The sequence below is a fragment of the Prionailurus bengalensis genome, chromosome E4 (assembly GCF_016509475.1).
Source record: "Prionailurus bengalensis isolate Pbe53 chromosome E4, Fcat_Pben_1.1_paternal_pri, whole genome shotgun sequence".
Taxonomy (NCBI): domain Eukaryota; kingdom Metazoa; phylum Chordata; class Mammalia; order Carnivora; family Felidae; genus Prionailurus; species Prionailurus bengalensis.
Window position 1 is genome coordinate 44,995,029 of NC_057360.1, and position 17,102 is coordinate 45,012,130.

General features: G+C 33.8%; 1 protein-coding gene across 1 annotated transcript in view; it reads left to right on the forward strand.

Moving 5' to 3' along the window:
- Nucleotides 1-17,102, forward strand: part of KCNT2 (potassium sodium-activated channel subfamily T member 2) — a 370,279-nt gene that overhangs the window by 310,711 nt on the left and 42,466 nt on the right. The window contains 4 exon segments of the mRNA XM_043568827.1: nt 951-1,052; nt 5,432-5,515; nt 6,410-6,538; nt 14,329-14,349. Coding sequence (XP_043424762.1) covers nt 951-1,052; nt 5,432-5,515; nt 6,410-6,538; nt 14,329-14,349 — 336 coding nt within the window.

The following is a 17,102-nucleotide window of genomic DNA, read 5'->3' on the forward strand; positions in this document are numbered from 1 at the left end:
CTCCCATACACTGTGATACACACACACACATAATACACACACACACACAGTTTCTTTTCTTTCTTTCTTTCTTTCTTTCTTTCTTTCTTTCTTTCTCTTTCTTTCTTTCTTTCTTTCTTTCTTTCTTTCTTTCTTTCTTTCCCTTCTTCTTCTTCTTCTTCTTCTTCTTCTTCTTCTTCTTCTCCTTTTTGGCATTTAAAGAACTTAGCTGCAGTTTGGAGTGGCTGGGCACAACTTAAAGGTATTTAGAGAAATGAAAACTCACATGACAGAAAGTTGGAAACCCCTGGATGTGGTGGCTCCTACCTGCCTATTTTTGTGTCCTCACATAGGAGAGTATCCAAAAGCAAAGCTGCCAGGTGTTATGATACTTTATGTGGTTTTAGGGTTTTTTTTTTTTTACATTTTATTAAGTACTTTATTGTGTTTGTTCTTTTTATTATATTACCTCAAGTCTTTTGCAGAAATATATATGAAGAGTAAATATTTTTAACCTAGAGAACAAACTGGTGGTTACCAGAAGACAGGTGGGTGGGGGATGGGTGAAACAGGTGATGGAGACTAAGGAGGGCACTTGTGATGAGCACCCAGTGTCTAAGTAAGTGTTGAATCACTAAATTTTGCACCTGAAACCAATATTACACTGTATGTTAACTAACTGCAATTTAAATAAAAATTTGAAAGAGTAAACACATGTTTAACATATGAGAGGATTAACCTTCCTTAATTATTGGTTACTTTAACTGGTGAAGAAAACTTGGTCATGAAAAATAAAGGGACATATTAAAAATGCAGTTATATACACTTACCACAATGTGTGAAGTCATGTACATGTGTAGCCACCAACCATTTAATGAAAATATCTTCTTCACATGTATCAGGAAAACATAAGCAGAAAAACGTAAAATATAGAATCCTCACAAATTTTTCCATTTCAAATTTCTGAACAGAAAGAACGAGAGAAAGGTTCTAATTTGGCCTTTATGTTTCGACTTCCTTTTGCTGCTGGGAGGGTGTTCAGCATCAGTATGTTGGACACACTTCTGTATCAGGTATGTGGTGTTTCCTTCTTTTCTCTCTACCGTATTTATCCTAATCTCACTTAGATTTTATTAAATGAATAATCCCTCTAGTGTTTCTCATGCAGCTGTTACCTTAAGATTGGCTTTGGAAGTAATTCAGTGTTTTATTTTGTGTGGTTCATGACAAATGTGCCTGTGAAATATTTTGTAAGAAAAACACTATTTTTCAGAATAATCTATGAAATAATTTTTAGTCATTCTTTAGCATCAGTGTCCTACAGTGTTTACTGTGACATTTTAATACATTTTGCCTATTACTCTCAGCATATTACCACACTAAAAAAAAGAAGCTAAGAAAAAAATGATTATAGTAAAAAAAAGACACCCTTCTTCATAATGCATATTTTTTGGAAATAAGACACCAAATTGGTGTCAATAAACTGATAAACCAAGGATGTCTTAAATATCCATTAATTATTGCATACCTTAGAAAATATATTAAAAAGATTTTGCAACATCTAAAACACATTTAGTTTGTTCCTGAACGCCAAAGTTAACGTTGTCATTTGATCATGGCTAAGATATTTAGAGATGTTTTTTGCACCAATATATTTTAATCTTTTTTTAAGGCTACCAGAAACTGAACAGCAGTAATATTTCATATTCTCTGACTCAAGTAATCAGACAATTTATAAATGTTTCTATTAAGAGAAAAAAGGTGTTCATGGAGCTTTAAATTACTTGATAGCTTTAATCTCAAATTACATATTCAAACATTTTGTTGTGCTATTTTCTTTTTGATTATGTATTTTATGTACCCTCTTCTGCAATGCTTGACTGAATAAACTAATCTGAAGATAGTTAGAGCTGGCCTTCGGGCTAATTATGCCCCTGAATATGCCTCTAGCAATGTCACAAACCATCTGCTTATGCCAGATGAGTCGAGGAACAAATGCAACAGAGGAGAATAAACACTCCTGTTCACCCTGAAGTTTCCAGACACATTATCTGGGCACTCCAAGAGGGGGACCTCCACCCCCACACACCATTCCCACACATATACTTCTGATCTCTTAAGGGATTGAAGAGCAATCCTGAAACTGAAGATTTTATGTCACTAGCAGTCAAATGGTGGATGTCATTATGCACCAATGTTTTTCAGATTTCTTAGCCCTGGTATCTTATGTTTCAATAAAATCTCACTAGAAAGGCTAATATATGGGGTAAATAGAAAGGAAACTGTTCTATAGAAGTGGAAAGCAGTGGTTATTTCTTTCTCTTCATTTATACCTTATTTTTTTGTTGTTGTTATAAATACAAACGTAGGAAGTTGGTGTTTTCTGAAGCTAGCGCCAAAAGCGTGAACTAGAACAATAATTTTCAAAGTAGTAACCATCTATTTAGCTTTGCCTGACATCAGACAAGATATGTTATGTTTCATTTTTCAGATAGGTAAAGAGTAGTCATTTATGGGTTAAAAAAGGTATTAGAAATTATAAGTAAATTTATAAAATTATATAACAAGCATGCGTGTATTCTTAAGATATATACTAAATGCCATCTAATTTTTTTGGTTAATGATTTGAACCCATCCTCTTGAGGATAAATGTTTATATTATGTATTTAAGAACTATTATTAATGACTAGAATTGTACAGTGATTTACTATTAATGTAATTCTATTCTAGACATAATATCATTTGCTTCCTCAAAGAAAACTCTGATATAGGCAGTGCTATCAATCACAATAGAGGAGACACAAGGGCCCAGAAAGATAAATTATCCCATGGTTAGTGTGAACCCGCATCTTCAGACCATGCACATCTCATTTGATTACTCACAACCTCATCCCTGGTAAATGAGTCCATATTTGTATAGTGTTTGAGTTTCTTGTGGTACTTTTTTTTTTTTAACTTACCATAAGGTTGTTTTTGTTTATTAATATCTTCTCAGTCATCCTTTTTCTCCTTCTCACTTGAAACACAGATCACTTGTACATTTTTAATAGTTTTCTTAATTTTTCTCTTTGTGGACCTGGAAAACAAATGATTAAAAAATAAGTACTAATGGGGCTCCTGGGTGGCTCAGTCTGTTAAGCGTCCAACTCTTGGTCTCAACTCAGGTCTTGATCTCAGCATCATGAGTTCCAGCCTCATGTTGGGCTCTGTGCTGTGTGTGAAGACTACTTAAAAAAATAAGTATTATCTGCGGAGGAGTCAGGGAGGGGTGGGGGAAAAAAGTATTATCGAAAATAAAATTAAATAGATACTAAAGGAAACTGAAAAATATTCTTCTGTGATTGAATTATATGAGATTGAATGCATGGATTTCGTGATATCAGGTGGGACTGTCCCTGTCTTTTTGGCTCATTCCTACCTCTTGTCTTTGACCTGATGACGTTACAGGACAAATGATCTCTGGATAAGGAATACTTCAGTGACAAACACAGTGAACAAATTAGCTGTATTACCACATCTGACTCAAAAATAATTTATAACGGGGGCGCCTGGGTGGCTCAGTCGGTTGAGTGTCCGACTTCATTCAGCTCAGGTCATGATCTCACGGTTTGTGAGTTCGAGCCCCATGTCAGGCTGTGTGCTGACAGCTCAGAGCTTGGAGCCTGCTTCGGATTCTGTGTCTCCCTGTCTCTCTGCCCCTTCCATGCTCATGTTCTGTCTCTGTCTCTCAATAATAAATAACTTAAAAAAAATAATTTATAATGGTCATTTGCCAAATCCTCAGTTTACTTTCTTTTCCATGAGTGCTTTCAATTTTTCACTTTGGAAAATAGTTTTAAGTAGTTGAGAATGTATTTATTTTATTTTTTAAAAATATAATTTATTGTTGGGACGCCTGGGTGGCTCAGTCGGTTGGGCATCCGACTTCAGCTCAGGTTATGATCTCACAGTCTGTGAGTTCGAGCCCCACATTGGGTTCTGTGCTGATAGCTCGGAGCCTGGAGCCTGCTGCAGATTCTGTGTCTGCCCCTCCTCTGCTCATGCTCAGTCTCTCTCTGTCTCAAAAATAAATAAAAACATTAAAAAATTTTTTAAATATAATTTATTGTCAAATTGGTTTCCATACAACACCCAGTGCTCATCCCAACAAGTGCCCTCCTCCATGCCCATCACCCACTTTCCCCTCTCGCCCACCCCCTCATCATTCCTCAGTTTGTTCTTGAGAATGCGTTTTAAAAGTCCTCTTTAGCACACACACTGAGTTACGAGTGAAGTTGGACAGTGCTTGTCACCACTGCTCTTGATAACTACAAGAAGACTAACACACCTTAAAACCAAGCTGCCATTTCTTTGGCCTGAGATAAGGGAATGGATGTGTTTCCTTATGTGCTCGTTTAAGTGGGAGCGTTTAGTTTTCTGATGCTTGCTGTTGGTAAAAAGTACTGGACAAAGTAGTCTAGTAAATGTATTTAAAAGGTATTATACCAGGGGCGCCTGGGTGGCGCAGTCGGTTAAGCGTCCGACTTCAGCCAGGTCACGATCTCGCGGTCCGTGAGTTCGAGCCCCGCGTCGGGCTCTGGGTTGATGGCTCAGAGCCTGGAGCCTGTTTCCGATTCTGTGTCTCCCTCTCTCTCTGCCCCTCCCCCATTCATGCTCTGTCTCTCTCTGTCCCAAAAGTAAATAAACGTTGAAAAAAAAATTAAAAAAAAAAAATAAAAGGTATTATACCTTTAAAAAAAGTCTTTGCTGTGCAAAATAACTAGACAATTATTTAATCTTTTCATTTTTTTAACACTTGAAGATCAAATTCAAGACAGTCATTTTATGTAGTTTATGAAATAATTACATGGCATGGTGAAAATGTACTAGTATTGGTTGAAAGTTTTTCTTTTCACTCAGAGCTAAGAATAAATTGAAGAAGTTGGAAGCATTGTTAACTTAATGCTCTGTTGAGTAGTATTCTAGCAACATATCAAAATATATGCTACCACATCAAATAGTTTGTTGATGATATTTAATGCTAAAATATTAATCATTAATAATTAGACCTACAGAAATATTAGAAATTTATTCTATTAGCAAGGAGCTTAGTCCCAAAGAAACCCTTTGGAATATCCCCTTGCAAATTTTAGTTTTCAAGGTTTTTTTTTTTTAATATTCTCTATTTTTTTTAACTCATAGTTTTTTGGTATTAAAAATCTAAAACATACATAAAGTTTAAGCATATCAGGATACTCTATAAAACAATCATTCCCCATATTTCCTTATGGACATCTTAACTGTACCTGTGTATTTAAGACACTGACAGGATAGATTTTTATTTCCTTTTTTGTGGGGGCTTAATGATGTGTTATGGGAAGTAACCTTTTACTGGTTAATGGTAAGATGTTCTCACTGAGCTATTCTGTACATTTCATACACATAATAAATACATATTTTGTTTTTATTGCAGTCATTTGTAAAGGATTATATGATTTCTATCACCAGACTTCTGTTGGGATTGGATACTACACCAGGATCAGGGTTTCTTTGCTCTGTAAGTTAATATTCACTGGAATAGAAGATTGTTCTAAGAGATGTTTCTGAAATCCATCTGTGGTATATTTTGGCTAACTCATATATGTCACTTTTTTCCTCTAATATGTGCTCAAAGAATATCATCATAGTTTTTTTTTAATTCTTTAAAAAATTTTTGGGGAAACATTATTTTAAGTTAATAATCATGAAAATAGCAATTCTATACAAAATTCAGAACCAGTGTCTTTTTTTTCTAGCTGGCATTTGAGACATTTCTGACATGACGTTTAACCCCTTAGTTTTAAAAATGAGTACGCTATATCCAGGCGTATTCAGTGAAGTGACTGGCCAACTATTAAGATTTTTGATAATTGAAGAATGACTAGTACTTAATTATGCCTTCTGTCTGGGAGCCCCGTACTCATCCTGCTACACCTTTTTCTCATTATGAGAGTTATCAGGACGTTGGATGGACAGTTTCTTTTTGTGCTGGAGTGTGTTTTGCACTTGTAGCATCTGTAACATTGGCAGACCCTGCCTGCTAAACTTTAGTAGCAGCCTGTAATCATTGCAACATTCACAAAGTCTACACGTTTTGTAACATCTCCCGGTGAACTAACAGTGACTACTGTCTACTGATATTGAACTGATACAATGTGACTACTGTCTACTCTATTGAACTAATATAATGTCCTGCTGCCACAAATTGAGTGGTTGGTCTTCTGAAGTTTGAGGAGCCCCAGGGATAAGCTGAGGTGAAATGCTATGACTAAGTTCAATACATGGATAAGCACTTATGAATGTCACTTTGAGACTTCAAAGTTTTAATGAATTCTACGTTTAAAAAGTGAAAAACAATCACTGTATTTTTATTTTTTTAATGTAATATGTAAATGATTCGTATATCTTATAGATGAAAATCACTGAAGATGACCTATGGATCAGAACTTATGCCAGACTTTACCAGAAGTTGTGTTCTTCTACTGGAGATGTTCCCATTGGGATCTACAGGACTGAGTCCCAGAAACTTACTACATCTGAGGTTTGGAAATACCAAAATATTCCATTTTAATGATTAACCTGATTAAATATAGCCATTTCTAATTTTGGAAATGGATTTCTAAAAAAAAAGTGACAAAGAATGCTTTCTGGACATATAGTGTCATCTCAGAGGCAAAAACTTAAATATTTGTAAGTAAACTATGTCAGAATTTCGTAAAACAATGTTGGCTAAGGGGCTATTCTAGAGTTTATGAACTTTGGGTTCTGAATGCCTTTTGTAGATCTAAGATTTTGCATGTCTAGATTGTCAGGTAGCAAATTAATTTTAAGTAACCTTCTGACACATAAGAGAGCTTCTCAGGGCAAGCTGCTCATTTCATATACATACATTTGGAAGGAAGTAAATTGAAGTTAGTAAGCATTGAAACTCACATTTTTCAAACTCTAGATTAAAGACTACTCTGAAGCCAAGATAAAACCCTCCAGGAGTAGTACCAGACCTTCCCAGAGGAAAGCTCAGTCATTTTAAAAGCAAAATAGAATCTGTTACTATAGAACAAAATTTCTGATGGCCTCATACAGCTGAAAACATATTCACACTAACCTGGCCCCATAATGTTGTTCTAAATAATTTTTAAATCCTTGGTAAAACATGCACGTAAATTTTTTTTTTTTAATGTTTATTCTTGAGACAGAGACAGAGCGTGAACAGGGAGGGGCAGAGAGAGAGGGAGACACAGAATCTGAAACAGGCTCCAGGCTCTGAGCTGTCAGCACAGAGCCCCGACGCCGGCTCACCGAACCCGCCAACTGTGAGATCATGACCTGAGCCAAAGTCAGACGCTTAACCGACTGAGCCACCCAGGCGCCCCATAACATGCACTTTTTAAATTATATTCTCTTATGAAATAAAAATTTTGGATAAATGTACTATTCTACCAATATTTATAAAATTACTTAATATAAATATTTTGAAATATTTTTTCTTGAAATATTCTTGAAATATTTTTCTTCTCAAATACCTTAAAGGTATTTGAAATTTTGGTTAGCCATATTTATTTCTGGTCTTATGCAAAATTAACTCAACTGTGAGGCTCAGATCAGTTCTATGCATTTTAGTAATCCATGCAGCCATTTTACCAGTTTGTGTTAAAATAAGTGAATCCATATATATATATATATCTTGATATATATATATATATATATATATATATCTCGATATATATATATATATATATATATATATATATATATATATAAAGAGCTTTATGAGTAAAAGAGTAGATTTTTGTTTATTTGATAAAATTTGTGGTTTGACATTTTAAAAAGTAATATTGAGGGCAGCAGGAAATAGTTCAGTTTTTCTGAGGTGTTTTCTGGCACTTTCACTGTAGATCAGGAGTGCTAGAAGGAACTTTATTGCCATCTCTGCTATTTGTAAGATAGTTTAGCCAGATAATCCTAAATTTTAAGAATTCTGGATCCAAAAAATTATTATTTGATTAAAAACCTTTAATAGAAGACAGGGGCTTTCACACCTAAGCAATTAACCATTTCTTTTTTGAACTTGGTAAATATAAAGGAAATTTACATTCAACAGAGAATTATCATGCTCTTATCTTACATATAGGCTTTGTCAATTTGAATGTAGTAAATTCTGCCCTTGATCAAGTTCATATTCAGATCATTTTATATTTTTAAGGGACTTTGTTGTATTCTGTTTACATTATATGTAGGGAAGGGATAATAGAGTATTTGTATTGCCATGAAGCAGCATTTAACACTACATTTTGGTCAATTCTTCCCATCACAAAAAAAGATCACTTTATTAAAATGTTTATAAATCCCCAGAGCTCTAGCTTATATGGAAAACATATATTCTTGGGGAAATAAAAGGAAACTGAGTTAAATAAAGATGATACCCCTTGTCTTCCTTTATTGAATTCAACTCATCTTTTGGAACATATATTTTTGCCTATTGTATAAAAATTGAAGCAACTTAAATAATTAAAGATAAAAATAAAGCCATCAAGATTTTTTGACAACAAAATATATTAATAGAGGCCGAGAAATGAATGTTATTCTACATCTAAAATGAACTTAGTGCCACAGTTGAGCCAGAATTTTACTTTTACTTTCCTGGCAAGTAAGGCAAAAATAGAACTGTTGAATTATATAGTAATTATAGTCTGATTCATGAAAAGATAAAAACTAATCTTGAGAAAGATTGGTTATTAAAAGAACACATATAATATAAGCTTTCTTATTTAAAAGGTTTTAGATAACATGAAGAAGAGTATCTATCTTCAATCATAGTTTTGTAAGATGCAAAGTGCCACTAAAGTGCATATCTTTTAAATTAATCTTTTTTTTATTTTTAAAGGGGCATCAATTAAATAATAACTCAGTAAAGACATTGGATTTTGTGTGAAGAGGGAAACTTTTTTTCCTGACCATACAAAAACAAAGAATAAGACCTTAGCATTTCTGATGAGATGAAAGAGTGACTCATACATTCCACCATCTTTCTCAAATACCAGATGGTTCAAGAAAAGTCACGTTAGAATTAAAATGATTTTCCTTTGCCTCAAATACGAAGGTTGCCTTACTTTAACTGGAGAAAGACACCAGATTTCAGGAGGTAGAAACTTCATTTAATAATTAGAATTGAAGAGTCTAATGTATTCTTTTCGGATAGCTGTCAGATCCCCATTCCCCTTGACAGTTCAGATAGCCGTATTACTGTCCCTCACTCCACACTGGCAAAGATTGAAGATTGTTTCAATGGAGAGATGACACAGATACTGTGGACTGGGAGACACTAGGCATAGTTGAGAGCAGTGATACATACTAAATTCAGGGAGCTTAGTGCAAGGTACATTGTGTATAGTGTACCCATCAGCAGTAGGTTAGAAGAGTCTTCCCTAGGGAATCTGACCAAGCCAAGTGAACAGCCTAAAGATGTAGACATGGGATATTCAATAATCCAGTGATCACCATGAAACTCAATAAAAAATGTTTCACTAGGAGCTTTCAATAAATGTTATCAGTCCCCTACTCTTAAATACGAGTAGACAACTAAAAATTCCGTATGTCAAGAAATAGAATGAAACTCAAAGGCACCAAAATAAACAAACATGAAGAAAAAAATTATGTAGGAAAGATAGATCATTGAAGAAGAAGACAATTTCAAAGCACAAAATGAAGACTTGCATTCCTCAGTATTTACCTAAGACAAATGAAAATACATCCATGCAAAGATTTGCAATTTGCATACGAATGTTCTTAGAAGCTTTGTTCATAATAGCCAAAATTTGGAAACAACCTAAATGTCCATCAACTAGTAAACAGATAAACAAAATGTATATCCATACAACAGAATACTATTTATCAATAAAAAGAAACTACTTATATGTACTGTTACTTTGATGAATTCAAAAATATTATGATAGGGATACCTGGGTGGCTCAGTCAGTTAAGCATCTGACTCTTGATTTCAGCTCAGGTCATGATGTCATAGTTGGTGGGTTTGAGCCCCATGTCAGGCTCTGTGCTGATAACTCAGAGCCCAGAGTCTGCCTCAGATTCTGTGTCTCCCTCTCTCTCTGCTCCCCCCCCCCCCACTCACTTGCTCTGTCTCTCTCTCTCTCTCTCTCTCAAAAATAAATAAACATTAAAATAAATAAATGTTTAAAAAATATGTTAAGGCAGACACAAAAAACCACATATAGTATGATTTCATGTTTATGAAATGTCATAAAAAGTGAATGTATGCAGACAGGAAGCAGATTAATAATTGCCTAAAGCAGGGTGAGGTGGAGGAAATGGGGAACCAGTAATGAACATGATGGGGTTTATTGGGGTATTGGAAATATCCTGAAACTCACTTATGGTGATGGTTTTACAACTTAGTAAATTTACTAAAATATCTGAATTTTACATTTGAAAATTATCTATGTCAAATATATATTATTAGTAAAGTTATGTATTGAAAAGTGATCAGTAATATTAGAAAGATAAGATATTGCAAGGATGAAAGATGAACAGGAAACTAAATTTTTAAAAGAATATTTAGGAAAGAAGAAAACCTTGGGAACTGAAAATGTAATACCAGAGGTAAAAAAGTTCATATCATAAAGTTGAAGAAGTCACCAGGAAAGTAGAACAAAATTTCAAAAATGGAAACAGTAAAGAAAAGATAAAATTAGAGGACTAGTCCAGGAGGTCTAAGATCTGAATGATAAGACTTCCATACAGAGGAGATGCGGGAAAATTGAAGAAATATCATTGTAATAATTTAAGAATAATCCCAGAATAGAAGTGTGTTAATTTTCAAATCAGAAGGGTCACCAAGTGCCCACTATAATGAATTAAAATGAATTCACATCAAGACTCAGCAGCATAAAATTTCAGAATATTAAAGGAAAGAAGATTCAGGAGGAGAGCAAGGGGTAGGTCATATGCAAACTATATTTGGGATTTTTCAACAGCAACTCCGTAAGCCAAAAGACAATGGAACAATGCCTTCAAGATGTTGAGGGAATGTTTCCAACTAGTTCTAGTTCCAATTCTGAACTAGAATTCTATATTCAGCCAAACCTTTCAGACTTGTGTAAAGGTAGGATAAATCATATTTTAGCATTGTCTTCAAAAACATTCTTCCCATGGCTGCTTTCTAAGGAAACTACTCCCACCAAAAAAATGAATGCACTGAGAAAGGAATCATGGTATGGAAGAAACCAGACAGTTTGTAGAATCCAGGCAACAAATATGAGGCTAAGGAAATCCCTCCCCAGGATTGCACTGAAAAGACCACTAGGCATAAGAGCAACCTGGAGTGGGTCAGAAGGTTTCAGAGAGATTTCTTCAGGAAGATGAAATCTACAGAATACCTTATATATCTCAATATCTTACAGAAAGATTAGACAATTGCCAAAGACCTTAGGATATATTAAGTACACACATAATTAAGCAGTTAATAAAAATAAGATAGTTATTAACTATAGGAATACAGTATTACTACTGACAAAAAAAATTATGCAGGAAATCAATAGTAATCACATTTCCTGTATAGCTCATCTGTAAATTGCATTTAGTCATAGTATGCCCTCAATTTTGATCTGACCAAAATTATATTTGAACAATTTTGAAATGATGGGAGATGGCAAAGGTACTCAAATAAGTGGAAAAGATTAATTCCTCTCCCTTCAGAGTATGAAGTGAATAGATGAAAGCAGAGGCTGAAAAAAAAAATTATCAGGCGTGCTATATAGAAACAGAGATAAAAACTACATATCCAGCTAAAAGACATAAAAGCAGATGAACTCTAACGAAATAAAAGTGATGATAGTGGAAGCTTCTATTTTTCAAAACAAATCATGACATTTTCTGACAAAACTATGTATTTATAACTAATAAAAACAACTAATAGATTTATAGTCATATATAGTCATATAAGACCCAATCATTTATTATTTTTCAGATTATACTATCAAGTGTTAAGTTCCGTCCTATCCTGTGGATAATTTTTTATTAAATGCCGACATTTCATATCAGAATGTAGTAGGGATAAACACAAGTAAAAACTAGGCCTTGCTACCTTGTTATTTCATGAAGTTAAAAAAAGTACAAGTTAAAATTGTATTTAACTTTACATGGGATTTCATGCCAACTCATTTTCTAGTCTGTCTTTAGTATCTTCTTATATTCAATGATAGAAAAAAAGTTATTTTGCTTTGTCTGTGGGAGTAGGGGAAATACTACTCTAGCAGACATCTTTGAGAAGATAAATGATGATGAAGAATATTTATCATTAAAATTGTAACATGTACAAAAGACCTGGAATACAGTATGCTTTTTGGTGAGCTGTATACTGGAAGGAGAATTCATACAAACACAGAGAATAAAGCATAGGTTCATACAGTGACTCAAGAAATCAGTCCATGGAAAGTAGGGTACAGCTGGATCCGCCCCCTTTTAGCTGGTGATATATCACCATCCCAGACTTCTACACCGTCTATATGTGTCTATTTAAGGGAATCTTTATAAACATCAGAATCTCCTGGTTCAAAAAACACAGGATACACAAGGACTCATGCTGCTCTTGCTGACAAAGAGGAACTACATTTCTGTCCACAATCCTTTATCCACAATTCCGAAATCCAAAATATCTCACTTGAATTGTGAGATTTTAATGTTATTATTCCACTTAAAGTTAATATTCTTTTTTTTTTTAATGTTTATTTATTTCGAGAGAAAGCATGTGTGCACGAGCTGGGGAGGGGCAGAGAGAGAGGGAGAGGGAAAATCCCAAGCAGGCTCCATGCTGTCAGCACGGAGCCCAAGGCAGGACTCGATCCGAGGAACTGTGAGATCATGACTTGAGCCAAAATCAAGGCTTAACCAACTGAGCCACCCAGGCACCCTTAAAGTGAATATTCTTACTTTTCATTGCAGAAATATTACTATTTTTTATCATGAAATGTTACCCAAGACCCACTAGGGACATTTCCTACCATACAGTATATAGTACAGTACCATTTTCCAAAGTCTGTTAAGTTCTTAATTAATAGACATATTTGTTCTTATGGTTGTTTGGTAAGAAAACGTGAAACTGCATTTACCTCGTTTTCAAGTGTACTGAAAGTCCCATTTGTTTGAAGTATATTGTAACCACTGAGAATTGTACTAGAAATTAGAAAAAGATCATTTTAAAGCACATTAAAGTACCAGTATCTCTTCAGTGTGCACAATAAATTAGTGGAATATGTTACTCTGATTGTTGGTCACCTTCACAGTTAGTAAATCCTGTAACTTTAAAGCATGTGATTTAATGGAATAGTTAATCATTGTCCCATCTATCAGTCATTAACTCTTGACTATTACGGTAAAACATAGTATTTTTAAATGTACAAAATCACATTAATAAAATTATTTTAATAAGGATTAAGATAGAATAGTTTTGAAATTCTAGCTGCCCATTCTGCTGTTATTCACTCAAGCAATGTTTTTATTTTCTTGGGCCATGTGTTAAGAATCCTGAGATCAACAGTTTTAAGGAGGCTGTAATTAAATGTTCATTATGCATTTTTTAGATTTTTGACAGCCGTTAGAATGCTAGACAATTTGTCAGACTTGAGTAATGTTATATCAAAGAATATAATTGAAAATTTTGCTTCCACTTATTGAAAAGTGAATAGAATGTTATTCTTTAGAACTGAAGAATAAGATAGCATGACTTTTATATCCCCTAATTACTTAAGGGTTATATGGTGACTGGACAGATCAAGTTTTAGACTTCACAGCCAATGTGAAAGCTCAGAATATTTCTCAAAATGAATTAAATTTATGCATTGGAGAAAAACAATCTTATTACAACATCTGAATTTAGAAGTATTAAATTTTAGAAAACAATTTTATATGAGATGCAAATTTTAAAACAGTACAGATATTAATGCCAACAATGATTATTGAATGCCAATAATCATGTCAAATATCCTCTCATGAACTCTATAAGCTTCTGTCAGTTGTTTTATTTTCTCTACTTGTACCACTTTTTCTTTTGATCAAACATTAGACAGTTTTACCAAACAAACAAACAAAAAATAATCGAATAAGAAGTTTCTGGGAAGCTTTTAAAATAATAATCTATTCTTTATCTAATTTTATTCAGAAGCCCCGTGATAAACAATGAATCACATAATTGTAATGTGAGTGCTAAGTGGGGACTTGTCATATTTTGTCTTTGTTGCTGATCATTTCATGTATGTATTGTTTAGTCATTGCTTAAACTGTATTTTGTATGTTTCTTTTTTCCTTCCTTTGTGTCAGTCTCGAGAAATAGCATCACAAGTAAGTATTTTGTCTCCCTTTCCTCAACCAGTTTAATTGTGAATTCAGAGCTGTTAAAAGGAAAAAATATTAATGATTGAATTCAATATTTCAGATATTAAAATAAAACAAATTGATTAAGCTGAGGTGTTATAAATGCTCTATTTTCAAGTTAGTGTGTCTGTATTTCCCTAATAAGATTGTGAGATCATTTTACCTGTTTGTCTTCAAACAATGTTTATGTATTAATCCAATCATATGTTTTACTGTGTGATGTCATTACCTACTCATCACTTAGTGGCTGTGGATTGTCTGTCTGTCCTTGAGTGAAGGGCCCACCTCCAATGCAAGCAGCTGGGACTGAAAATGTGATATGAAACGTACCTTTTTGTACACTTCCTGTGTAGGCTGGTCCCCCTAGAAGGGGTTATAGGAACAATAGGACCTGGGATGGCTTTCTCTAGCATACTTTTTAATGTTGAATTTATTCTTTAATAGTTTTAATTTATTGTCATGAAGAAACCATCAGTTTAGTGTTTGATAACAGTGATCAGTGCTAATAATTGATTTATTACAATGAAAACAAAGTTCTTAATATTATGTATGTATACATGCACTTATATTGCTGAAAACCTTGATATCATCTTCCTGTGATTCGTATTTTTAATTTTATTTTCCACTTTCTTCGTATAAACTATGATAAACAATTGTCATTATGGTCTTAGCACCTAACACACACTCCCAAACATTAACATAATTAATGTAACTATTACAAATCTAAGCATTTTCAGCTCTAAAAATTGCATTTTGAATGTGAAAGCAGTGGTAGAATTCATCCCATTAAGTGTAAAACTTGTGTGCCAAAGTTGCCATCTGAGAGTACACGTCTGTTTTTCAGCTTGTTGAATTTTGGAGAAAAGTTCTGTATTATATTATCCAAATTTTTGGTGTAATGACTATTGTCTTACCTATGTCATACATTTGAATCTATATAATAAATGCAAATTCTGTTCACTAAATTATTTTAAACATCTTAAATTATTTATTTAAGGTTTTAAAAGTTGCAGCTATTACATTTTTCAGTATTCTTATTTTGTTTTATTGTATATTAAATCTTTTAGAATTTACTAAGTAATCACCAAGGAAACTTCACTTTGGGGTGCATGAATGATGTTTTAGAGGACTGCTTTCCAACCTATTTCACATGATGGTCCACACTGAAAATATAGTGTTTGTTTGGCATGAAGACGCTCAGGGGTTTCAGCTACCATGACTGCCTGCAGGTTGAGCAAATTAAGATCAAATTTTAGATCAATGTAGAACATATCCCTGGCACATAATGATTTTGGGGAACATGTTTTAGCGTTTTATTGTTGCCTTTTTAGAATGTTTTATAACACTTTGAGTTCAAATGAGATCAAACATATATTTCTAAAGTTTTAAATTATACCAATATCTGACCTGACCAGCTGCACAAATGAAATTTCAAGTGCGGTGAATTGGCATCCAGTATTTAGTAAAATATTTGGTAATATGTCACAAGCCAAGTTGTTTCACCTTGCTTTTCCTCAAGGGATTCTCAGGTATAAGTCCAGATGTGGTAGAAACACAGTGGTAGAAACACTTGCTAGTGTTGCTAGGGTTTCTTCTGTGTCAGGAAAAGCAAAATTTTCATTTGGTCAAAAACTTTATAGTTTTATGTTTGGAAATGGACTGAATCTTTCAGATGTAGGTTTTGGCTATGTTGCAGTTCTACATATTGACTCAGATGTTCTGCATTTGTATTCAGGTGGTACACATCACCATCACCTCTTTTCTCCAACTTACCACTTGGGTGCTAAAAGGCAAAAGTTTGGCACATTGCTGAATCATGGCAGCCAATTGCAAGTTTACCCATGGAAGTTTTTTCTTTCTCATAGATATTATTCTAGGTCTAAACATCTTTCAGTCAGCTCCGTGTGTAAGCAAAGTGTCTTCCCTTTCATTTACTAGAGGGTTTGAGTCTTCCAATATAAGTATCGTTCCTGCAATACTTTTTATGAAGGAAAAACCTCTAATTGTACTGTGGATATGAAGACATTTATCTTTGTAATTCTGATTGTTTCTACAACAATTTTCACCTTTTCGAGCTCTAATTTTTGTTTTTAGGTTTTTTTCTCTCCCCATCAACTCTCTCCCTTTACCTTTGAATATATATGGGTTTCCCAAATTCTCAACAAAAATTTCCCCTTTTATTCTTTTTTTTTCTTATCTTATTCTTGCTGTTAAAATCTGAGAAAAGCTCATATGGCTGTTTATTCTATTCCTTATCAATGTCTTCCACAGTTTCTCCCCACTACTGTATTTATTCTCTTCTTGAATCACTAAAAGTCTTTAGCCAAAATCATGGACATTTTAAACTAGTTTTAATTTATTTAGACATCATATAACCTTTATCAGGGTTCATTATTTTCTACATCTTAAAATTCTTTACCCTCAGTTTTTATATTATGAGTTACTTTCTTTATGTGTTTTACCTGTTTTTATTCGTTCATTTCTTAAACTCCCTCCCTCTTTCTATTGTTCAATTTCTGCCTATAACAGCTCATTTGAGATGCTGCCAATGTGATCTCCCATCTGAAGACTTGTCCTTAACCCGTTGTCCGTGGGATTGGCTCTGGAGCTCAAGACTCCCAAGTAGCTGCAGCAATCTAGGACTTCTAGGACCAGTCTTCATCTTTAACTTCCAGAAAGTACTCCATTAACCACCTGAGTTTAGGCTAAAGTTCATTGCA